We start from the raw sequence: 26,274 nt of genomic DNA on the forward strand, positions 1-26,274 counted from the left end.
TTTATAGTTCCAAAAAAGGATGGAGGACTGAGGCCAATTTTAGATCTGAGGCGGTTGAACCGTTCTCTGAGGAGGTTCAGGTTCAAAATGCTCACTATCCCTATCATCGTGAATCAAATCAGATCCGAGGACTGGTTTGTCACGATAGATCTAAAAGACGCTTATTTTCATGTCTCCATCCTTCCATGTCACAGAAGGTTCCTGAGGTTCGCTTTCGGGGGCGAAGCTTACCAATATCGGGTTCTTCCGTTCGGCCTAGCACTCTCTCCCCGCACGTTCACCAAATGCATGGATGCAGCACTAGCTCCATTGAGACTTCAGGGCATCCGCATACTCAATTATATCGACGACTGGCTCATTTTGGCCCAGTCTCGAGAAATGGCGGTTCGGCATCGAGATGTCGTCCTTTGCCATATTCAGAACTTGGGGTTGAGGCTCAACACGAAGAAAAGCGTGTTGGAACCATCCCAGAGCACAACGTTTCTGGGTGTGGTGTGGAATTCGGTTACGATGCGGGCACAAATGTCTCCTGCACGTGTCGAGTCCATTCTGGCGATGGTGTCCAGGATAAAGCTAGGCCAGGCCATCACTGTAAAGCAATTTCAGAGACTGCTGGGCCTCATGGCAGCAGCATCCAACATTATTCCTTTGGGCCTTCTACACATGAGGCCCCTTCAGTGGTGGCTGAGAGCCAAGGGTTTTTCCCCCAAGGGGAATCCGTTCCGTATGATCAGAGTAACGCGCAGATGCCTTCGTTCTCTGGTAATTTGGAAGAAGCTTTGGTTCTTGTCCCAGGGGCCAGTGCTAGGAGCATCATGTCGCCGGAAGTCCGTTTCGACAGATGCCTCCCTCACTGGCTGGGGCGCGGTCATGGACGGCCGCTTTGCCAGGGGTCTGTGGCAGGACCATCATCTTTCTTGGCATATAAATTGCCTGGAGATGTTGGCTGTGTTCAGAGCTCTGAGGAGCTTCCTCCCAGACATCAAGGGTTACCATGTCCTGATACGATCGGACAATACATCAGTGGTAGCTTATCTGAACCGACAAGGGGGACTCAGGTCGCGCCCTCTATCCAGACTGGCGCATCAGATAATCCTTTGGTCCCAAGGGAAACTTTTGTCTATCAGGGCAATGTACGTTCCGGGGGTTCAGAATCAGGGAGCAGACATCCTGTCGAGGCAGGGGTTGAGGCCCGGGGAATGGAGACTTCACCCGGATGTGGTGAAGTTGATATGGGAGAGGTTTGGACCTATGGAAGTGGATCTGTTTGCGTCTCGAGAGACGTCTCACTGTCCACTTTGGTTTTCCCTCACGCATCCAGCCCCACTGGGGTTGGATGCTATGGTACAGGCTTGGCCGAGGCTACGCCTGTATGCCTTTCCCCCGATCGCTCTGCTCCCAGGAGTCCTGGAAAGGGTCCGTCAGGAGGGCATCAGTCTTCTTCTGGTAGCCCCGTTGTGGCCGGCCCGAGTATGGTTTTCAGACATAATTTCACTCCTGATAGCTCCGCCGTGGCAGATTCCTCTGAGGAGGGATCTGTTGTCTCAGGCGGAGGGCACAATATTCCACCCTCGTCCAGAGCTGTGGAAACTGTGGGTCTGGCCCCTGAGGGGGTTCAGTACCTAGATGCTGGTCTATCAGCTGGGGTGGTTGAAACCATACTTAGCTCTAGGGCTCCATCTACTAGGAGATTATATGGCCTCAAGTGGAATGTTTTTTCCATTTGGTGTAGAGAACATGAGTTAGATCCAGTTAACTGCCCGGTGGCTTCAGTTCTGGAATTTCTTCAAGATCGTTTCTCTGCAGGTCTCTCCCCTTCCACACTTAAGGTGTACGTGGCTGCCATTGCGGCATTCCATGCACCATTGAGTGATGGACCTCTGGGGAGGCACCAGCTGGTCATTCGTTTTCTCCGTGGTGCGTGGAGGATGAGACCGACAGCCAGGACTAGGGTTCCTGCCTGGGACCTGGCGGTGGTTCTTGAAGGGCTATCCCTGGCCCCCTTCGAACCGCTTCAGTCGGCTTCGCCCAAGGACTTGACGTTCAAGATGGCTTTTCTCTTAGCTATTACCTCTCTAAAGAGGGTGGGAGATCTTCAAGCCCTGGCAGTAACGCCAGCTTGCTTGGAGTTTGCTCCTGGGGGAGTTAAGGCCATTTTGCACCCTAGGCCTGGCTATGTGCCTAAGGTGCCTTCTATCATGGCACGGTCTACGGTCCTGCAGGCATTTTATCCTCCACCTCATGTGTCGGCGGAAGAAGAGAGGCTCTATCTGCTCTGCCCTGTCAGAGCTCTGAGCATTTACCTCGAGAGGTCCTCTTCTTGGAGGAGGTCGGACCAACTGTTAGTGTGTTTTGGGTCACCTAATAAGGGGCTCCCGGCATCCAAACAAACTATTAGTAATTGGATTGTTCAGGCTATTGCCTCGGCCTACAAGGTGCGCAATTTGCCCTCACCTTTGGTCATAAGGGCCCATTCTACTAGGAGCATGGCGTCTTCTAGGGCCCTCCTCTCGGGAGTGCCCCTCCAGGAGATCTGTGAGGCAGCCGGTTGGCCTACCCCACACACCTTTATCAGATTTTATAGTCTGCACCTCCCTAGTACGCCGGGTGCACGTGTGCTCTCGTCCTAGTTGGGTGCCTGAGTTCAGTTTCACTCCAGGACAGGCATTTATCGGTGCGTGGCCTAGTGGGCATTCGTTCCCCAAAGAGTCGTTTCACGACGCAGTGCGAGTTCCCTCGAAAGGGAACGTCTCGGGTTATGACTATAACCCTTGTTCCCTGAGAAGGGAACGAGACACTGCGTCGTCCTGCCACGCCCCTCAATGCCTGAGAGCGGCTTGCTTCATCGCGAGGCTGATATGTGTGTGTGTCAGCGTCACTTTTATGCATCCGGTTATGCCGTCACATGTTACGTCATGACGCAACACCAATCAGGATTGGATTAGTTTCATTCATACTTCAGAGGCGCACGCTAAGGGAGCGTCCCCAAAGAGTCGTTTCACGACGCAGTGTCTCGTTCCCTTCTCAGGGAACAAGGGTTATAGTCATAACCCGAGACGGTTTCCGCTTGTAGAAACAATAGATATAAATACACAGACTCCTCATTAGTGGTTGTTTCAATGGGCTGCTAATGATGGGTCTATATATCTATGATACAGTATCTCGCACGCCGCTGTTGTGTCGTTCAGTCATAATGGTTCGAGAATAAAGTTTATTGATTGGTTATAGATCAACTGAGGCAAGCAGGCTTTGGGAGAAACGGATAAATAAAAAGAATCAATATCGGTGTGGCGTTTTCTGGATGGAGAGCTTAACGACAATCTTGGACTTGACAGAGACTCTGCTCTCGCATGTGTTTTAATAGACAGGTAAGCAAATATATATTATTTATAGTACACATACAGTTATATTGCACTTTTTTTGTACTTCAGTAATGCTTTTTATCAAGTCTGGTGACCAAGTCTATGGCTTAAAATTAAATACAGTATAATTTGAACAAAAATATTTAGCCATTACTTGCAAATACTGTGGGTTTGTTCAACTGTACTTTTAGTACGATTGTTTTAAACATGTAAAACTGCGCCGCATTAACCCACCAAATCATTTGACAAATAGTCACATATCAGTAACAGGATATTAAAGCATTACATTTCATGTTCCTTGCTGATCATTTATAATGATGACATAAAATAGTGTGATCAAACGTACAGGTAATAAAAAATCTAATGAATTACCTACTATGTGAACATGATCCATGAATTCCATTCGTCCCGCTCTCCTTCATAGCGTCATCTACTGCAGCTTCGCCTATGGTTTGAAAACGCGACTTCTGGCGGCGAGAACCTACAGATTGTACCTTTGAGAGTTCTTCTCTCATCATCATGTTCTCCTCGGTCATTGCTTTCTGACCTAGAAAAGACAAATCAGATTATACAAAAAGTATAATAAATTGAGCTTGAGCACATTCATATCCTGTTTTCATAAATATAGATTTGCATGTTAATAATACAGTATGTCTCATATAATGTATTTTCCATCTTTTTTTTATATTTACCTGCAGAGTAAACGTTAAAAAAAAATCTAATCTTATTATCAAAAAGTAATTTTTATCACATATTTGTATTACTGTTACATGGTATATCCGGTCAAAACTGTTCATCCCATACCGTTCATACATTTAAAAAACAATTTAAAACAAGGATATTTACAATAACAAGTAATTTAAAGCAACAGTGTTGCATATTTAAAACTCACCATTTGACCTTTTCCTTTTGTAGTTGCAGTAACCAATCACAATCACAGCGAGAGCTAAAGCTAGAGCTGCTGCTGCTCCTCCTCTATTACGCCATGAAGATTCAGTTTCACAGTCAGAACATTTTCCATCTGCAGAATAATAATAAAACAAAATCATAATAACTGTTTTAATATACTGTATCCTTTAAATGTAATTGTTTATGGCAAGAAACAGCATTATCATGTTCTCCATGCTATAAATACACTATATTGCCAAAAGTTTTGAGACGTCTGCCCTTTACATGCACATGAACTTTAATGACATCCCATTCTTAATCCGTAGGGTTTACTATGGAGTTAGCCCACCCTTTGCAGCTATAACAGCTTCAATTCTTCTGGGCAGGCTTTCCACAAGGTTTAGGTGTGTGTTTATGGGAATTTTTGACCATTCTTCTCGAAGCGCATTCTTGAGGTCAGGCACTGATGTTGGACAAAAGGCCTGGCTCTCAGTCTCCACTCTAATTCATCCCAAAGGTGTTCTATTGGGTTGAGGACAGGACTCTGTGCAGGCCAGTCAAGTTCCTCCACACTAAACTCACTCATCCATGTCTTCATGGACCTTGCTTTGTGCACTGGTGCGCAGTCGTGTTGGAACAGGAACATCCCCAAACTGTTCCCACAAAGTTGGGAGCATGAAATTGTCAAAAATGTCTTGGCATGCTGAAGCATTACGAGTTCATTTCGCTTTAACTAAAGGGCCAAGCCCAACCCCTGAAAAACAACCCCACACCATAATCCCCGGTCCACCAAACTTTACACAATGCAGTCAGGCAAGTACTGTTCTGCTGGCAACCGCCAAACCCAGACTCGTCCACCGGATTGCCAGACAGAGAAGCGTGATTCGTCACTCCAGAGAACACGTCTCCACTGCTCTAGAGTCCAGTGACGGCGTGCTTTACACCACTGCATCCCACGCTTTAAACCACTGCATCCCATGCTTTACACCACTGCATCCCACGCTTTACACCACTGCATCCCATGCTTTACACCACTGCATCCCATGCTTTACACCAGTGCATCCCACGCTTTACACCACTGCATCCCATGCTTTACACCACTGCATCCCATGCTTTACACCACTGCATCCCACGCTTTACACCATTGAATCCCACGCTTTACACCACTGCATCCCACGCTTTACACCCCTGCATCCCATGCTTTGCACCCCAGCATCCCACGCTTTACACCACTGCATCCCACACTTTACACCACTGCATCCCACGCTTTACACCCCTGCATCCCACGCTTTACACCCCTGCATCCCACGCTTTACACCACTGCATCCCACACTTTACACCACTGCATCCCACGCTTTACACCACTGCATCCCACGCTTTACACCACTGCATCCCTCGCTTTACACCCCTGCATCCCACACTGTACACCACTGCATCCCACGCTTTACACCACTGCATCCCACGCTTTACACCACTGCATCCCACACTTTACACCACTGCCTCCCACGCTTTACACCACTGCATCCCACACTTTTCACCACTGCATCCCTCACTTTACACCACTGCATCCCACACTTCACACCACTGCATCCCTCGCTTTACACCACTGCATCCCACGCTTTACACCACTGCATCCCACGCTTTACACCACTGCATCCCACGCTTTACACCCCTGCATCCCACGCTTTACACCACTGCATCCCGCTTTACACCACTGCATCCCACGCTTTACACCACTGCATCCCACGCTTTACACCACTGCATCCCGCTTTACACCACTGCATCCCACGCTTTACACCATTACACCACTGCATCCCACGCTTTACACCACTGCATCCCTCGCTTTACACCACTGCATCCCACCCTTTACACCACTGCATCCCACACTTTACACACTGCATCCCACGCTTTACACCACTGCATCCCACGCTTTACACCACTGCATCCCACGCTTTACACCATTGAATCCCATACTTTACACCACTGCATCCCACGCTTTACACCACTGCATCCCACACTTTACACCACTGCATCCCACGCTTTACACAACTGCATCCCACGCTTTACACCACTGCATCCCACACTTGATTCATACAACTGTGGCCATGGAAGGCCATGAAACACCTGAATTCAATGATTTGGAGGGGTGTCCCAATACTTTTGGCAATACAGTGTATGTTAGTAACTGTATTTATGGTGATATTTACCCCAGTTTACTGTAACTGGTTCTGTCAGACTGCTGTGAGTGACCAGACAGTCATAAGATCCTTCATGGTTTCTGTCGATCTTCACACTGATTCTCATCTGAAAGGTTTCATCATCATTTGGTCTGATTCCAGAAGATGTTTGATCCTCAAGATTAATTCTGTTCAATCTAATGTTCATCTGAACATCTCTGGGGTAGAAACCAGTGGCCAGACAGACCAGAACCAGTTTACTTTCATCATCAGGAGCTTTACTTGCGGAGAAATTAACATCTGGAGAACCTGGAGAAGAAAATAACAACACAGTTAACAAACAACCATTTACAAAGATTCTTGTTCTGCATGTAAAAATATACAGTATGTTCTTCAAAATCATTAAAAAAGGATTTTTGTGGCTAAATGATCACAAATAAATAAGTATAGAGAAAACCTTTGTATATATGAACAGAGCCTTCAAAGATTTTATATATATTTATATTTTAGACTGAATTCAAATTGTTTCATAATGTCACACACACACACACACACACACACACACACACACGCACACGCACACACACACACACACGCACACACATACAGGAGATAAATAAACTGATCAGAGCTTACTCTTATTTGTGTTGTTAAATGTGGAGATCAAGTCAGTGCAGGTCTTGAGGTAATGTTTGAGGTATTGGTTGTGTCCAGTTTGACGATCCCATTTCTCTTTAGTTTCTTTGGCTTTGGGGTTTTTATCAATCCACTGCATAGTGTCATAGTTAAAGGATATAAGATCTTCTCCATCAAATCCATATTCATCAAAGACAGTCAGATTCACTGATCCATCAGGAAGTTTCTCCAGTTCACAGCCAATTATTCTCTGAAGAACATGAAGATCTACAATCACAGATCAACACTCATGAGAAACTCAGAGTAAATATAATGTCTGATAATTAATAAGAGTAAAGCATGAATCTCACCAGAACACAGTGAGTCTGTGCAGTTTGACAGAGTCCTGATCTGATGTATGAACCAGTCTCTAGAATCAGGAGGATCTTCAGGAGCTTCAGTCCAGTCTTTATCAGTCAGAATCCAGACTCGTTCTTCATCACTGAAGTGTTTGATCCGTCTGTCATCATGAACACACACAGCACTGAACTCTGGGAATGAGTCTGATTTGGTCAGGACTGTAAACTTGTAGTGGAGGAAGTGTTTCTCTGAGGAACATATGAAACACAAACAACACATGAAAACACTTCATGTAATCCAGTCATATTCTGCATGTGCCTGTATCCAGCCTTGACAATCACCTTGCTGGATCAGGGAGGAGGTAGGAAAATACTGAAGTGATCACATGACTCATATCTTAATGATGTTTTATTAACAAGGTTCGGGAGGAACACGTTCAGATAATTAACACAAGTGGAGAGCACTCAGCAATCAATGGTAAGAGGTGTGTATATATACTCAGCAGTCTCACCTCATTCCATTGACAGTTTGCAGCATCCCTCCACCACCCCTTCTCCACGCTTCTAGTCCTAAACACTTACATACGGGGGGAGTACTCTGGGTTCGGGCCGAACTCCGAGCTCGGAGCCCTCCCTCCGGACAGCACGCCAAATACGCATTAAACTTTACCCCTTCAAATTATATGTAAGTGTGAACTCGTGAATCCCTAATTGGTGGAATTGATGGTGTTACAATTCTCCCCATGTTACAACAATTCCCCGTCTCCCCTACATGTCAGTCAAAGCAGGCGATTGCCAACTCAATACGCGCTCCGGCACGTTTAGCTTCAAGGAAAATTGTGCGGCGTACTCGACGGACACTTTGAAGTTTCAATATCATATGTAACATCACTAATGCCTGTAATCTTATTGGGCGTTCCCCACACCGAGGCATCTTTCTCTGAGTATGACTGTAGGCACTGCGCCAACCAGCCGGTTTATACGACTCCGTTTCTCTTTACGCTCAGTTTCTCTATCGGGAAGGCCATGTCAGGCCAAGAATTTTTTTATTGCAAGAAAATAAACAGCACTGCATTGAATACATTAACATCAAATGAAAAGGAAAGAGAAAGAGAAAAAAAAAATACAGAGAAATAACAATGACACCTCAACCAGTAAGAAAAATATGATCATAATTATTGTTGTTCTTATTGTTATCAATGAGTTTAAGAGATTTTACGATAAGGGAGAACTCGGAGATAATGCATTATTCCACGTTAGCGTTTCAGAACATCCCCGAGGATGCAGGTTTTATGACATCATCGCGTACAAAAGTCCCATTTCATTGGCCAGGCGCCAACCAATGAAATGACTCCTTTGTACCCTCCCACCTCCCTCCCCTTTCTCACTCGCTGCCACTCAGTTTGCAAGTGCACAAGTTAGTTTTGCATATAATATATCGTGAAAATAGTTGCAAAAGGCATGAAATATGAAATTGCAGTGGCAGATTTGAGAGGCTGCAAGTGCCTAAGTTTAGTTGTACTGCGAGCATGAATGTAAGAATAATTGCAAATATGTAGCCTACTACAAGTTGGTGCATGTCATTTTATTCCTGTGAACAACTTTTTACACATTGTCTGCAGCTTCAAATTCAGAATACAGGTTTGTGACTATTGTCTGCGAGTGCAAATCTCAACATTCAACTTCAGATTTTTATTTTACAGGTTTTCACATTGGAACTGTGAGTGTAAATTTTAGCGTACAAGTACGAATAGCTATTGTACAAGTTCTCAAATTCACACCTACATGCTATTGAGTTTTACTACTCTTTTACCTTCATAAAATATCCACAAAATTTGAAATACTAAACCCTAAAAGCAAGTTTGAAGACATTTACTAACTGCATGTTTCTCTGTTGCTGATCAGATGTGAAATAAATGAACTCTGTTCTTACCTTGATGCGCATCACTTAGACAAGAGTGAGAAATAAGCCAAACTATTTCTACTTGTATGAAAAATGTTTTAAATGAGAACGTGTGAACCATTTTTGCCAGTTATACATCAGACCGCGGACTTATACTGGTGTCGTACTGGTTAGGTTAAAAGAGTTCAGAAAAAAAAAAAAATCATCCCGGCAGCTTATAGACTACAGCCGGACAACTGAGATGAACTGGCACAGTCTGCAGGATGGCTCGTTAAAAAAAAGTTTTGACTGTGGAATTTGGGCGAGGGGGGCGGGGCTGCACGTGTCGACATGCAAACACAACTTCTCTTCTTCTTCTTCTTCTTTAGGTCTTTTATGGCGGTTGGTAAACCAGGGGTGCTTCTCATTTCTTATTTGTGCATAGACGGACAGTTCTCTCTTCTCGCAGTGGATCAGACACCTGCGAGATCAAAGATGGATATCGCGGGATTCACGCTCGTGCACAGTGTTGCTAATAAACTGGATGTAATTTAAGTTCTGTCGCTTTTATATGAAAATAATTATAATGAACAAGACACCCATTTAATTACATACCAAATATGTGTTTATAAATCATTTTTACTTTAATTAAAGACATGTTTTATATATATTTTTATAAATAGGCCTATGACAACAATCAAATAACCCATAGATCACACTGTCAGAGAGTTTGGGAATACTAACACATAATTTATACACATAAAAACATGAGATAAGAGTTTTAAAATATTTTTTTTTAAAAGAGAACAATTCATCACGGTTGTTTAAACCAATGAGCAATATGGCTGTGTCGTCAGCAAGTCGTTTCCCATCATGCTTTTGATCAGCGCAGTCGGTGGAGAGCAACTGCGCTCGACTGCAGAATCCGGCACGTCCGCCTTGCGATCGCGAGAGTTTTTTGACATACGTCAGCATGACATCAGAGCAAGGCGGACCGCACTCGGACACATTTCTAACCGGCATGCATCTCGCGGTGATCACCGGTGATCGGTTCTGCGCAGATTTTGCTCATCTCAAACAAGCCTATTGGAATACTTGATCCCTCGAGCGTCACTTCATCGCGTCATCAGCAGCGCTCAGAGGATCTGCCCTTATGTTGTTGAAGTTTGTTTATTTAAGAAATTCATAATAAATAATAATAAAGCAAGATACCCTGTTGAAATATGTGAGATGTGTGGTTTATATAAACTGCAAAGATAAAGTATAAATTAAAATGATTGTGACCGATATGTGAAGGGGGAGGAGAATTTAGACGTGCGTCACGTTTAAGTCGATAAAACTCTTCCGCATAGGATACACCCGTGTATTCTCGCTCAAGACTCCTCAGGAAGCCTCCTCACTCCTCGATCCTCGCCTCCTCGCGGTGCAATTAGAGAATTGAGATGTCCTTAAAGATGGCTGAGCTCGATCGGTTTCCTGGTCATAGGATGGAGGACGGAGGAGCGAGGAGACGAGGAGGGATATTGAGAAGCACCCAAGCTAAAAGGTGCATTTACCATCATCAACTGGACAGGTGTGTGAAGCGTACTCTCCTTTTTTTTTCGTTTGAAGATTTTACGGAGAGCCTTGAAAAAGCTTTGCTTCCTCCAACCCTGTGTCAAGGACTTATCAGCCTTATTTCAAAACCAAATAAAGATCTCCTTTTAATTGATAGCTGCAACCAATTACGTTGCTAAATAATGACAATAAAATAAAACAATTGCTTTGGTTTTATCAAAAAGACTGAAATGTGTTCTAAACAGTCTGATTGATGAATGTCATTCTGGTTTCTTACAAAAAAGGCACATCTTTAATAATATACGTTTGGTTTTGGATATTTTAGATCTCTAATGATTGTTTTATTCTCTTCTTGGACTATTATAATTCTTTTGATTCCTTAGAACATGAGTTTTTATTTCAAACCCTTCACAAGATGGGATTTGGTGAGTCTTTTTGTAGATCTATCAACAACAAAAGAATTACACTAATGGCATTAGCTCTGGGCATTATGCCCAATATCTCCTTATTTGTTCTTCTTAATATACATATTAGAGAAAGCCCTATAAAAGGAATCACCATTAATGATACTGAACTGATAAGTCAATTAACCGACGACAGCGCCTTGTTTTTGAAGGATGTCTCTCAAGTATGGGGAGACGGGCATCATTATAACAATTCCAATCTGTCCAATCAGGAACTAGTTACAAATCCCCTGATTCACTTCGCACATGCTCAGTTCAGTCTTTACTCCACATGCAATAAAGTAGAGCCCTGTGGCAAACACAGCTTGCCTGGGAAAACCCAGACAAACTTCCGGCAAATTTAGATTTGCTCTGCAAGTAGTCTGGCAAAGAACCCATTCAAGCCCGTTTCTAATCCGTCCAAATCGTGGCACCAATCAGAAACGTTGAGGCGGGCTTTACACAATGACGATCGCTCTGATTGGTTTTAGGTCTATCCAATTGCGCCCAGAGGCATTTGAGCGACGTCCGTTGGTGAAGCGCACCAACTTTTAAATGCATTATTATATTCAAATTGCAAACACATGAGGACAGTCTCCATGAAAGACCCTCTGGCAGATGAACGTGCTTCTACATTTCTCTCCGAAACGGTAGGAAATTAAATGAGATTTTAATAGAGGATTTTAACTGTGACAAGATGATTGACAGGGCAGTTTACGTGACAGGATGCACGCGACAGATCCGTCCGATAAAGATGACGAAATAGTATGTCCCAAAGCTTGCCTACTTTTTTGCTATACCCATTCAAAAGTAAATACCTTTTCTTCACAAAAAGAGTACATACTTTTATGGCGTAGTGTAACTTAGGGCAATTGGGACGCAGTATGGCTTTACACGATGCCGATCGCTCTGATTGGTTTTAGGAGTTTTAGGTCTATCCAATTGCGCCCAGAGGCATTTGAGCGACGTCCGTTGGTGACGCCCCTTTGGAAATGAGTTATTAAAGAAGCTTTGCCAGACCATAACTCGGTAGGCGTTTCTCAATGTCAAGGAAGGATCCTCGGAAGCCAGAATTTCGAGGATGCTACGTCATCGACATCCGTCGAAGGACTGTTCCAATGTCGAGGATCCTCGGAATTTCCACCAAGGACTGAGTCCTTCGTTCGAAAAATATCCCATATACAGGAAAGGATGCATATGTGTAGCCTTCGCGCTCTTCGCGCTCTCAAATCACCCACAATCCTATGCGCGCAGCTTTGCTATCTTGTTCAAAAAATTCAAAATGTTAGACGTTAACGGAGTCGGAGCGTTAACGGATCAATATGCTTTCAAATGTAAATATATTTACGTTACCAAACATTTGTTTAAAAAAATAATTACATCCATTATGTTATGGGTCAAATTGACCCGCACTGTTTAAACACACTTAACAGTCAAATAATCAATATGATTAAAAAGGAGTTTATTGATTTAAAAACGATTATATTGCCTGAGTGAACAGAACTGCGTCCATAGCAACGCTCTGTTTTTCATTTTCACTGACGTAATGACGCACTGACGTGCACTTGCTAGCCTGTTCCATTTACATGTTCTCCGAATGCTAAAGAGGAGCCTCGCCTAGCCTCTGAAGGAAGTGACTTGGAAGGACCAGTCCTGCCAAGGAAGTATCCTTGACATTGAGAAACACCTGGTTACTACTGAGAATGGTCTGGTTTTTACCAGGCTAAAACACAGCATGTTAGAGTGGAAAATAATTTTGAGGTATGAAAGTAATTTTTTTTATTATTATTATTTTGGTTATGGGAATTTCTGCTTTATAGTTAAACTAATCAAATTTAAATTATGTTTATTGTGTGTCTGTAGATATTTTTCATGCAAGTTGTTAGTGCTAAACTGCTAATGTTTTGCCTGTTAGCTAAGGTGAGCTTAATTGTAACAATAATGAAACATTACAACCTAACCCTAACACCTTACACACACACACACACACACACAATGTTCAATTTCAATATTATTATGGACAATACTATGACTGACAGTAACAAATGTTTGTGTTCAAGTTAAATTTGTAATGGTCAATCACTATGACTGAGAGTGACACACACAAAGACACACACATCAGTTATACTGAAAGTCTTTTGTCAAAATTCTTATTTCATAATGTTACATCTCACCCCGGGGTATGTTACAACTAACCCAGACTATGGGGTGAATTGTAACATTTCCTCGTGCTTGAAACTAAACCATGCATTTTCTGTTTGTAAAACGTTTGATCAGTGAAAACTGATCTCTATCGTAAACCCACAGACAGAAATTCCATCTTACATGGTGAGTCATACCATCCTATTCACCTTAAAAGAAATTGACCTATCTCTCAATTTAATAGGATTAGACGAATCTGTAGTTCTGATGATGATTTTATGCGTCAGGGATCGATTTTGAAAAAACGTTTTACAGAAAGGGGATATAAAGAATCCTGGATAGATGAGGCATCAACACGTTTTGAAAATGTATCACAATCAGACTGTTTAAAAAAGAAAAAGATCAGGAGGGATGAGAATAGAATAGTTTGTGCCATTCAGTACTCACCGGTAGCTAAAGCTATAGAGGGCACCATAAAACAACATTGGCACATTCTTAATACAGATCCAGCATTACAATCCTGTTTTCAATATCCTCCTCGAGTGGTATTTAAAAAAACAGCTAATCTACGCAATAGATTAGTACGAGCTGATGTACCTTCTTTGATTACACCTCATTTCTTAAACGATTTACCTACAGGTAACTACCCTTGTGGAAGATGCCAACAATGCCACTTTACATTTAACCATCCGCATAATGGCATTAAATACAAGATAAAAGAGATAATCACATGCTCTACTATGAATGTAATTTATATGTTGACATGCCCTTGTGGACTATCATACATAGGCAAGACCACTAGAGCATTAAAAACTAGAATCTCAGAACATCGTAGTGCGATTAGAAATGGTGTGACATCTAGCCCTGTGGCTGTACACTTCATGAATGCCAAACACAATGTATCTAGTTTAAAATATGTGGGAATTGAGAATATCAAATGTCCTAGAAGGGGTGGTAATGTGGATAATTTGCTTTTAAAAAGGGAACTTTTCTGGATTTACACATTAAACACTTTAGCTCCCAGAGGCCTCAATGAGGATTTTGATATTAGACCTTTTCTAAATTAATGGATGATTTAAATAACAATATGGTTTTTTGATTCTCTACTTTGCTATTTTCTCTACAGTCTCTTGATTTATAGGTATAGTCTCTTTGAATAACTTGGTCCTCTGTATATAAATAATGAAATGCTGTGTTTATAACAGATGCTTTTTTACTTGTCTGATCAAATTTGAAAATTGTCCGAATCCCCATCTGACTTTTATCTTAATAGGGATTTTTCAATAATGCTTGTTGATTCTCTATGTTTTTTTGTCTTGATGTACGGATAGTCTTTATGAATGGTAATACATATAGTCTCTTTGAATTTCTTAGTTTTTTTCTGTACAAATAATGTAATAAGTGTTATGTACCATCTGATATGTTTACACCGGAATATGAAAAAATATATGTTAGACAATTTAACAGTGGGAATCAATATGTAAATATGTTAATATATAATTCTTAATCCTTGCTGGACACGATGTATAAATATGTAAATATCAATGTATGTTGATGGATGTATCCAATTTGTGTGATGGTGGGGTCACGCGATACAGACTTTAAAAAGGGGTAACTGTTTGTACACTTCCTGTTAGTCTGAGGAAGGGCCATGTGAGGCCCGAAACGTCACTAATAAAAAAATTTTTGAATGGGAGCTTATTCGGTGTGCGGATCTGTTACTTACTACTACATGGATTATACTGGTGATCCAGCACCCGTAATGAAAATAAGATGTGCGTGATTTACTCCTGTGGATACATTTCTACTACATAAATGACCCAATTTAAATACACATTCATCTTTCAGTGAAATATCCCTTTAAAGGAACACGCCGATTTTTTGGGACTTTAGATTAATCACCGTATCCCCCAGTTAGATAAGTCCATATATACTCTTTTCATCTCCGTGCGTGCCGTAACTCTGTCTGACACACCCACCGCTAGCCTAGCTTAGCACAAAGACTGGAGGTAAACGGCTCCAGCTAGCATACTGCTCCCAATGAGTGACAAAATAACGCCAACATTTTCCTATTTACATGTTGTCATTTGTATAGTCACAGCGTGTACAAATAACAAGGTCACATGAGACACAGCCATCTTCTAACCGTATACATACTGGGAACTATATTCTCAGAGGGTGAAGCACTGCTACTTCTGCGGAGTGATTTACTCCAACTCTGAGCGAACTCTCTGCTCCTCACCACGGGGCTTCAGGCGCTGCGAGCAAATTCAAGTGGAAATATCATAATCACGAGTTATGACAGTCATGTGCTTCTGTACATCGTGTTGTTGATAGCCTATAAAAAACAATACACTTACAATAAGCAATGAAATAATACATTTAAATAAATACACCAAATGTTAAGCATCTACGTATTCGCCGCGCTCTTTAATAGTTTAATAGCTTTTATGACGAAGGTTACAATAATTAACGAAAATTTGGCATGCAGCTGAGAGAGATTTAAATAAAATACATACTCGTCTCTCTCTCTCTCTCTCTCTCCCTCCCTCTCTCTCTCTCTCTCTCTCTCTCTCTCTCTCTCTCTCTCTCTCCCTCCCCCTCTCCCCCTCTCTCTCTCTCTCTCTCTCTCTCTCTCTCTCTCTCTCCCTCTCCCTCTCCCTCTCTCTCTCTCTCCCTCCCCCTCTCTCTCTCTCTCTCTCTCTCTCGTGCCAATGGTTGTGTTCTGCGCCATTTTCATAGTCATTTATGGCTATTCAGCAAGTGAAGGCGAAATATGGTTTATGCCTATGTTTGCCTTAAGAAACTTTTTGACTGATGATAATTCTTGTAGCCCAGTCCAACCTCAAATTGCAGTTTGCGATTGCAGTTAACAAGTCCAGACATGACAAATATTTTGACACATTTTTTAGAAAGGCGAGTTAAGACATATCTTTTTAAAGTTGTTTATCAATAAAACAATATTATGTGAAGTTGTGTGTAAGTCTGTTTTATATACCTTCTGATTCTCTTATAGTTGTTTTTGAGTATTTTTATAATGATATTATGGTGAAACTGCATTGCCAATTTCTTTATTTTACATTTTGAACCTTTTATAGCCAAGTTGTTATTGAATATTTTATATTGATATTGTGTGAAATTATTCTCATTATTTGTTTTTATGCTTGTGAACACTACATTTTTTTTCTGAATTTTAACGGTAAAAAAATGTAATTGCTTAACAGTATGCACCCTTACTATATAAAGTGAAAAACTGTAATAGCTCTCACGGGACATTTCATGTAATTTCACAGTAATATACTGTTAAATGTACAGATTTTGGAAGTACACTGTAACCATTTTTTTTTACTAATTTTACAAAGTTTTACATCATCGAACCAAAAATGATGTTTTAATTCCAGTGTTGCAGTTTTTTTCCGTATCACTGCCGTAAAACCTAAAATATTACTACCATATTTTTTACGGTAAATCGCTTGCAACCAGCTGCCAGTTTTTTACCATAAACTTTAGTTCAATGACGTAAAACATAAATATTTATACCATATTTTTACGGTAAAGTACTGGCAAACAGCTGCCAGTTGTTTACATAACCAACATGTCTTATAAACACAAAATTACAGCAACCAGAGAAAAACTAATGTTAGAAAGTGAAGGGTCAAGAGCCCAACTAAAGCAAACACTGATCACCATCATGGTGATGATGAAACAATAAATCATCAACATCTAAACCTCTGTTAATTCTCAAACAGAACTGTAGATGTATGACATAAATATATTAAATCTGGATAGCAATAAGTGAAGCTGGTAATGCTGTTTGTGGAGTTGGAGTTTGTGTTTTTTTGCCCGTAAATTTAAGTCCCGTAAAACATAAAAGGTTGCCATTTATGGTAAAATACTGGCAACCACAGCTGCTGTTTTTTTTACCGTAAATTTCAAAGAAAGATCCATCTTTGCAAAATAAATAAATATATATATACAGTATATATGATCTTTAATACAGAAATCTTTAAAAACCCATATTTTGCCTTCTCGAGCTATAAGCTACAAGTCTTAAAAATGTATGCTTTTTAAAGCTGCAGTCCGCAGTTTTTCCTCTTTGTCGCCATCTCTGTTCGAAATCTGCAATTGCAATTATTCGCAGAATTATCAACTTTACGCGGGTTGTGCCTTGACACGGCACGGCACAGCGTGGATGAATCCAATGTTTTGAGGAGAATGTGCGGCTGTCAGTCGCCGCCGGTGAGGATCCTGGCATTCACAATCACAGATTATACTTTTTGGAAGTATGACCAACATAAGAATTTTCATCGGAAAATGTCGTCTGAACAAGCAAGTAACAAATCGTGCAAATTATACTTTGTCCTCAAATTGTTAATATAAACAACATCAGCATTGTGTGACTATATTTGATGCCCTCCCGATATTTATCCTTGTTTTCGCATGGGCCAGTTGAGGTCTCTTTTTTTTCTCCGAAGTCTTTTGGTGAACAGGTGAATCTCCAGTTGATGATTGTCGTTTGAACCTTTCTAGATCCGCCATCAAATTGATAAGTTTAATTATATCAAGTGCTGTGAGAAAAGGCTATAAATCTCCACCTCCAGTATCCTCACACTCATAGCCGACTAGCCGAGACTCTTCTTTATGTGACAGATGTGCTTTATGTATACAGATGTGCTTACAGATGTGCTTTATGTGTACAGATGTGCTTTATGTGGACAGATGTGACGTAATGACGCAAAGACATGCTTGAATTTCCCGCAGAAATCCACCAGTACCACTGGAGTTAAAGACATTATTACAAGCTTACCATTTTGAATCGAGCTACGGCAAGCATAGTGTTGAACACTGGCTGGTTATGTACTTGCTCAAATTTATTTTGGATAATTTTTAACCCAAAAAACTACGGACTGCAGCTTTAATCTTTGCAGGCACACGGGGAAAACACATTTACTTTCCTTTCTTTTTTTATGTGAATCATAAAAGCATGCAACATTTATATATACATACATATATGATACATATACACCCAATTATTGTGTTCAGAATCAGATACCACAAGGCAAAGCGGGACTCAACTTCACCACACCAAAACGGCGCGTCTTTTTTTCTGTTTTGTCATGCATATGCACTGACTGCCTGTTACTTTTGCTTTTGAATTAGGCTATTATCCCCATTAGTGAGCATAAAGCATATTCTCTTTGCACCTTATTTTAAATACAATTTTATTTTAAAATGCATCATAACACATTTAGGGGAGAGCGGGGCACAAAGTAGGCCTAAAGCTTTTTGACTTTCTCAGTTTAAATCTACTTAGGGTTCAGAGTATTTCTTTTTCCGCACATTAATTTCACACACGTCTAGTACAATTAAGTGGTTTTGATTTATTAATACAGTATATACTTTTTTCTTGATATACCCCGAAAGAATGGAAGTGAACTGTGACAACATGCCCCATAGGTGGGGTACATTGTAACATGACCATATGACAGCTTAAAATGCTATCTGATCTAATCAAACAAACATACTAGACAAACTAAAAAAGAATCTCAATAAAATACAATTATTAACTTTTTCATATAAAATAATGCCATTTTTTTATAATTAATAAATATAAACTAATTTTTGAGTTTTGACTACGAACACTGGAAAACACAGCTATACAACATAGTTCAAAACATATTAATAATTAGTTATTTCTGAGCATTGACTCTCAGTCTTTATTCACCTTTTTCTCATGTTTGCTCAATAGAATTAATAAAAGTATAGAATATAATAGCATATTTCTAATAGGGGCACATTGTAACGGAGTGCCCCACCTGCACAACTGGGATTTAAACCCTGCTAGTGTCTTCTGCTAGTTAGCGAAGCATTAAAGAACTATCTCAACTGTTAAATAACATATTGGAGATTAAAATAATATCAGATTTGTCTAATTTTAAATAAACACAAAAAAATAGAGATGAAAAATTAACTTAAAGGGATAGTTCGCCCAAAAATGATATTTAGCCCATGATTTACTCACCCTCAAGCCGTTCGAGATGTATATGTCAATCTTTTTTCAGACGAACACATTTTCAGTTATTTTAGAAAATGTCTTAGATGTTTCAGTGGTTATAGTGTGAGGCTATGGGGTCCAGCTCGTTGAAGTCCGCAAATGTGCACGCATCCTCCACAAAAGTAATCCATCCGGCTCCAGGGGATAAACTAAGGCCTTCTGAGGGTAATCCGTGCGGTTTTGTCGTAAAAATATACATATTTAAAACTTTATAAACGAAAATAACTGGCTTCCGGTGGCGGTCGGCGCGCGTTCACGGAGATGGAAGCGTCGTGACGTAGAACGAACGTGACAGTGCAGCCAGAGAGCAGAGCAAAACAAAACTCTACGTTCGTTCTACGTCACGACGCTTCCTACGCCATATGCCAGCATCCATCTCCATGAACGCGCGTCGACCGCGACCGGAAGCCAGTTATATTCGTTTAAAAAGTTTTAAATATGTATATTTTTACGACAAAACCGCACGGATTACCCTCAGAAGGCCTTCGTTTATCCACCTGGAGCCGGATGGATTACTTTTGTGGAGGATGCATGCTCATTTGCGGACTTCAACGAGCTGGACCCCATTGCTTCACATTATAACCACTGAAACATCTAAGACATTTTCTAAAATAACTGAAAATGTGTTCGTCTGAAAAAAGATTGACATATACATCTCGAACGGCTTGAGGGTGAGTAAATTATGGGCTAAATATCATTTTTGGGCGAACTATCCCTTTAAGAAATGTATTTCTATTGTTTAATAAATGTCTATGGATATCTTCCAAAAATAATCATTTTGGCGCAATTTTTTCTCTATACACTGAAAAAAATGATTCGTTGAATTTAATAAAAAATGTTATGGTAAGTGGGTCCTTACGTGCGTTCTCGCGCGAGACTTAAATTGTTCTTAAAAATGATAGCCTGCAAGAAGCTTGCGATCCAAATTGTCTGTGCACTGATTTGCAGCGGAAAGGAGAAAAAGAAAAACATATTATGCATGAGGAAATGGCTGGGAAGACAAGGGGAGCAAGGACTGTGTTCTGCAAAGAGAGTTGGGGGTAAATAAATAATTTTGCTGGTCAAGCAAATGTTTGTGCTTTGTTTCTGTTTGATATAATTGTAAATATATCTATTAAAATACTGATATTGTGGCCTATAACTCCTCCCCGAACTCCCCGCTGCTCTGTATCTCGCTCTCTCATTGGCTGTCGGCAAGCACGGCGCTACACCGGGGCTAGGGGGCGCTAAAGCCCCGTCAAAAATCTGTGTAGCCCCAGTTAAGCCCACGCAACCATGCAGGGTGCAAAAGACCCGCGCTCTTAGTTCGTACCGGAGTACATCTGATCTGACCTCAACACGCAATAATCGTCAATAAGCTCATAATTTGTACTAAAATAGTCTAAATGTTTAGTTTTAAAAACCATTTTAAAAAGCTGGCTATGTCTATTTTGATGTTTCTGCGCAAGTTCATAGACAGTGAGGTTCGGGTTTGTTCCGATCAGAGCTCGTGAGCGGAGAGCACATCTCTGAATATTCCGCTCTGGTCACTCATTCGGGTCGCTCGCTCAACCCAGAATGGCCTGTTGGTTCGAAAATATGTGAATAAGGGCTGCCTCCGACTATTTTTTTTCTAGTCGATTAGTAGTTGTTCATTTAAGCCATTCGTGGACAAATCGTCCCTTGATATTAATTTAATTACATAGGCTATAGCCTACAGGATAATGACCGCACGCATAAAGCTTGCCACAAAGATCCGGTTAGAGTAATGATTATGAATGTGTCTAAATTAGCAAGGAGACATTTAATTGTTTAGTAATAAACTGGTGTTTTCTATGTCGCTGCAAAGATGAAGTTGACGATTCAGACTGGCCATGAACGCCAGAGAGAAATGCACATTTCATTAGAGTAGCCTAGCCTATTTATTTTGGTTTGAATATTTTCTTTTAAAAGTAGACATTTCAAGCTTTCTGTAATATATAGCCTATATTTCTCAAATCTGTGAGGCACAAGCTGAGTTTCGGCACCCTCCAGTTCACATGCAATGCAAGTGATCGTGCCTGTGCCTTATTACATTGCCTGCTATATATTTGCTTTTTATTAATTTAATACAGGCAAATGATTGATAAAACATTGATCAAAATTAAGATACAATTTATACAAAACGAAAATCTTTTAAAAAGAGTTTTTTATAAAACAAAACTTAATGAAGTCGTCAAAATCATGTTTTACTAAAAACAGCGCCGTTGCTAGGAGGGCGCCAGCGCCTCTGCCTGTCAGCGCCTCTGCCTCGCGAGTGGATGATAGCCCTGAAGACGCCTAGCAATGATATACCTTTAGTGGTAGTATACCTTTAGTTAAGTTATACCTTAAGAGTCTTCGTAGCGCGCTAAGAGACAATGTTATCGGAAAATGCAGCCCAGGTATGATGCGTATGATGCGTAATGGAGATTCCAAAGCGCTCTTCTTTGGTCAGAACCATGGAGAGCGATCGCGGATAGGTCTGTCCTATGCACCTAAACTTTTAACAATGCAACAAAATATTTAAAGAGCATCAAGCTGTTAAAATCTATATTATGTATACGCACAGATAATATAACATAGGCTATATTAGTCAATATTTTTTATTAGGTTAGCAGTGATTGGATAACGTTTTTTATTTTTCATTTAACGTTTTTAATTTAAGGCCCACCCACAATTGGTCTGGCTTATCCAAAACTGGAATCCTGGCGCCGTGCCTGGTTGGTCGTGCCAGTTTTGTGGCTATCAAATGTGTAAATAGCATCGCAAGAAGTACACATGACAAAGCCAGCACTTTGGTCATCATCTTTCATTATTTCGGCAAATGTCTCCCACACTCCCACAGCTTCCACTCCCCAGTCTTCACCTTTTCTCTTGCCGCCTCCATCTCTACCTGCAGACTGAGCTCGTGCGTCATCGTACTTCTTGCCAGTTATTCAGCCAATAAAGTGTAGGCCTATGTATTTCATAGAAAATTGTGTCTAGTACTATATAAATTACAAAGGTTTAATTGGCATCTTTATTTCAAACAACCCGACCGACCGCAACCCGAATATCATTAAAAATATTTACCCGGGTAACCGCGGGTGATCATTTTGGATCAACCCGCGCATCACTGCTGTGTATCATAGAAACCCACCTATGGGGTTTCACTTTTATGTGTGTGTGTGTGTGTAGTGCTGTCACGAAAGCTGTGTCTACAAAGGTTTTGACCACATGTGAGTTTCCAGAAATGTGCTTTCTGAAGTATTTTGTACGCATGTCTTGATGTGTTTTGCAGTGTTAACAATGCACTTAAGATATATATATATATATATATAATTTGAATCAAATTGTATGTAATATATAGTGTCTACTCAAAGATTTGCTATATTGATTATATGTAAAGTGGGAGAGAGGCCACACTATGCTTAAATATGTTTTTATTTATATTTGCACAGACGCGTTTCGGCGCGTGCCTTCCTCAGTGTGCAACAAAGTAACAATGTAGTCAATCTTATATGCCAGTGGTCGGGAACCTATGGTTCGCGAGCCACATCTGGCTCTCTGGCAAAAATCATGTGGCTCGCAAGGTCTCTCACCCTTTACCAACAAACCATCGATCAAACAATTAAAACACATCAACAGAGATCTGCTGTCTGCAGAAAAAGCAGCCAATTACAATTCCCTTGTTGTAGTACAGCCTACTGAAGTTAATGAAAAGTTTATGATAATAATAATATTAAAGTTGTACCGGCAAAAGTGTGTGTTCAGTGATGTTCGTGAGTGTCACGAGTCACCACAGCAATCCGCTAACCGCTTGCTTCTCTGTGGTAACCTACAGCTCCTGCACTGGGAGTCAAGCTGGCGAAAACCATTCTAGAACAGCAGCGGAAATGTAAAAGTAGGCTTTATAAACTTTAATATATCATTTTATTGAAACGGGTGCAAAGAGACATTTCACCCGGTGGTACTTTCACTTTTGCCGCAGAGACTCTTTTATGACCTATAAATGTGTCGTATTTTTGATAATCCGCGCAGATTTCAGTTGACGATTCTGTTCAAAGTTATTAATAACAAAACATGAATGCATGAGAAAGAAAAGAACAGGATGTGCTTTATATTGAAAATAAACTTTAAAAGCGCGATAACTGTCGTGAAAGAGAACTGAACTCTTCTGACAGGAAGCTGAGCGCTCCGAGCGCAACGCGGACAAGCATATAGCCTTTGTCTTCGGTTGCACGCCTAAACGGCCAAATAAACATATAAATATATCAGAATGCCAAGTCGAGTATTCACGTAAACACAGCAGATAGTAGGGGAGAGTGGGGTGATTTTTGCCAGGGGGGAAGTAGTTCCACCCCTTCCCAGTAAACATTTGGACGTTTAATGACCGTTGAAAAGACGTCCGTCCGAGACGTCCCGTCATGGTTGAAAAATAGTTCCAAAATGGAAGTTGAACCGACGTCATTTCTGGCCGTGAATTCCACGTCTTTTCTGGCCGTGAATTCCACGTCTCTTCTGCGCGTCCCTGGACGTCTAAATGCGTCGTCATATGTGTTTAAATGTGTTGCTGCATAATTTAAGTGTATATATATAAGCCTGCATATAAAATAATCACACACCTATTGTGTAACATCGTGAAAGACAATCAAGTCTTGAGGTTTAGCCTACACATCTTGACAAAGGTTCTAAAAAGGTCCAAAATTGGTCCAGTCAGACCTGAACGTCAATAAAACGTTTTAATCATGTGTACATCAAAAACAATAACACATTATTTGTGGACATAAGCAAAAAAGAAGCATGTTCTGATTAAGCACAACATTTTATTGATATTGAACAGCCAAAATTTCTCTTTATTTTTTTCAATGTTTAACATTTCGTGAGCTTAGAATTTTAAGGTTCTATCTCCACTTTTGGTTGAAATTGAGTTTTTGACAATCTGATCCATTAGGTGTTTATTAATGCCTGTGTGGTGTTATTTTTGTAAAAAAGAAAAATTGTTAGTAGTTATTAATAAAATAAAAGGTTCCATCTCACAAAACATAAACCGAGTTTAAAAACTTTGATGCTCAATAAACTACAATAAACGGAGATAGAACCTTATAATTCTAAGCTCTCGATTTGTTAACCAAACTAAAATACCAATTGCAAAATACTGAATTATTATATAAAGATAGTTCACCCAAAAATGAAAATTATGTAATTTACTCACCAAATTCCAAACCTGTATGAGTTTCTTTCTTCTGCTGAACACAAAAGATGATATTTTGAAGAATGTTTGTAACCAAGCAAATAGAGCATCCACTGACTACCATTGTTGGAGAAAAAATGATTATTAATGGGAAGCGACATCTGCTTGGTTACAAACATTCTTCTAAACATCTTTGTGTTTAGCATAGAAAGGTATACAGGTTTGAAACATGAGGTTGAGTAAATGATGACAATTTTCATTTTTGGGTGAACTATCCCTTAAACACATTGTTTGGCTCATTTTTTGTATCCACCACCCCCAGCTCTTCCTGGAGCGTGTTTCAGGTGTTCTGCCATTGCTGCATCAATTTCAGTGTCTGTGGCATGTGGGCTCCACCTCTTCACAGCATCTAAGGGAAGAGAATATATTTCTTTTTAAAATAAATGAAAATTAAAAATTTGAGGTAAATGACATGCACTTATTTTCAAAATATTTGTATGGTCTTCAGCTAAATTCAAAACAGCATTTGTCCCCTGCCTCTTCAATACCACTGTGGTGCCCTTGAGAAAGACCCTTAACTAGGTGTGTAACAGTGAGAAAGTGAACAGGACATTTCTGATAAAGACAGGTGGGCTGTGATGTCCCCTGAATAGACATGTTTAGCAATTCTAAAATTACAAAAATTTTAAAGCAGTTACTGAAAACATACATGTTCAAATCCAGCTAAACATTTCATTCTACTTCAGATAATTTACTTTCTGAAAGAAACTCTCAAAAGGCTACATTAATAATTTACAGTAATAACTTTGACTGTATCATTAAACATACTTTATACTATGGTATACCGTTGTATAAGTTCAAAGCAACTTTTAGCCTACTAGCTAATTTTAGCCAAACTCAGTTAGCCAATTTCAGTTGACAATGTGGGGCATCATTTCTTTCGGTTCATGCATGTCAAACAAGTAAAACTCTAGCACGTGAATCTAATAATACAAAATGTACGTACCCAACAGTAGATTTGTAATAATATGGGCCTCAATTCCTCCTCTCTTCGTGGTTGTTCAAACTTCAGTGTTCTTCCGGAGTGAAGTCTATGGGGAAAACGCGTTAACATCTCGTGAGATAATCTAACCTATCGCGGGATTTGGTAATGTCGGGAGATCTTTTGTTACATCTTGGCAGCACAGTTTTGGCAATTACATCCAACTCAGACATAAATGGTGACCAGATATATTTCTGTTTTACATGCATACATTCCATAAAAAACAAAACAAAAAAAAACACAACGTATCAGGTTGAAATAATGACTAAAATGCAGAGGCTTTGCATTCACTTAACCACACTGGGAACTGTGTGATTATAATTTATTTAAACAAGATAAAGTAAATATATTTACTTTGTATACAATTCGTGTATTTCATAAAGATAATTCCTGGGTTTTTTTTTTCTGTCTTGCTTGACTAGATGTGTAAAGGACGTCAGTGGACGTGTATTCACAGCCTTGACGTGTAAAGGACGTCAGTGGACGTCTTCACAACCTCTTAAAAACTACTTGGGCAATTAAATGAATTTTTGCAGTATTAACCATGCAAGGATTAAGCACAGCTTTTGCATATTTCAC

General features: G+C 40.4%; 1 protein-coding gene and 1 long non-coding RNA gene across 2 annotated transcripts; both read right to left on the reverse strand.

The window, feature by feature from the left end:
* Nucleotides 1-3,229: 3,229 nt before the first annotated feature.
* On the reverse strand, nt 3,230-22,397 carry LOC311300170 (zinc-alpha-2-glycoprotein-like; the record flags this gene model as incomplete). Its single annotated transcript, XM_084424303.1, has 7 exons — nt 3,230-3,247; nt 3,857-3,909; nt 6,458-6,736; nt 7,064-7,330; nt 7,414-7,650; nt 13,873-13,884; nt 22,316-22,397. The coding sequence occupies 7 exons, from the start codon at nt 22,395-22,397 to the stop codon at nt 3,230-3,232; spliced, it is 948 nt and encodes a 315-aa protein (XP_084280429.1).
* Nucleotides 22,398-24,265: 1,868 nt separating this feature from the next.
* On the reverse strand, nt 24,266-25,927 carry LOC311300001. Its single transcript, XR_014629222.1, has 2 exons — nt 25,660-25,927; nt 24,266-25,062 (listed from the first exon to the last, which is right to left on the reverse strand). It is a non-coding gene; the product is annotated as an uncharacterized lncRNA (long non-coding RNA).
* Nucleotides 25,928-26,274: the final 347 nt, after the last annotated feature.

This window comes from Rutilus rutilus (genome assembly GCF_951802725.1).
Source record: "Rutilus rutilus genome assembly, chromosome: 11".
NCBI classification, from domain to species: domain Eukaryota; kingdom Metazoa; phylum Chordata; class Actinopteri; order Cypriniformes; family Leuciscidae; genus Rutilus; species Rutilus rutilus.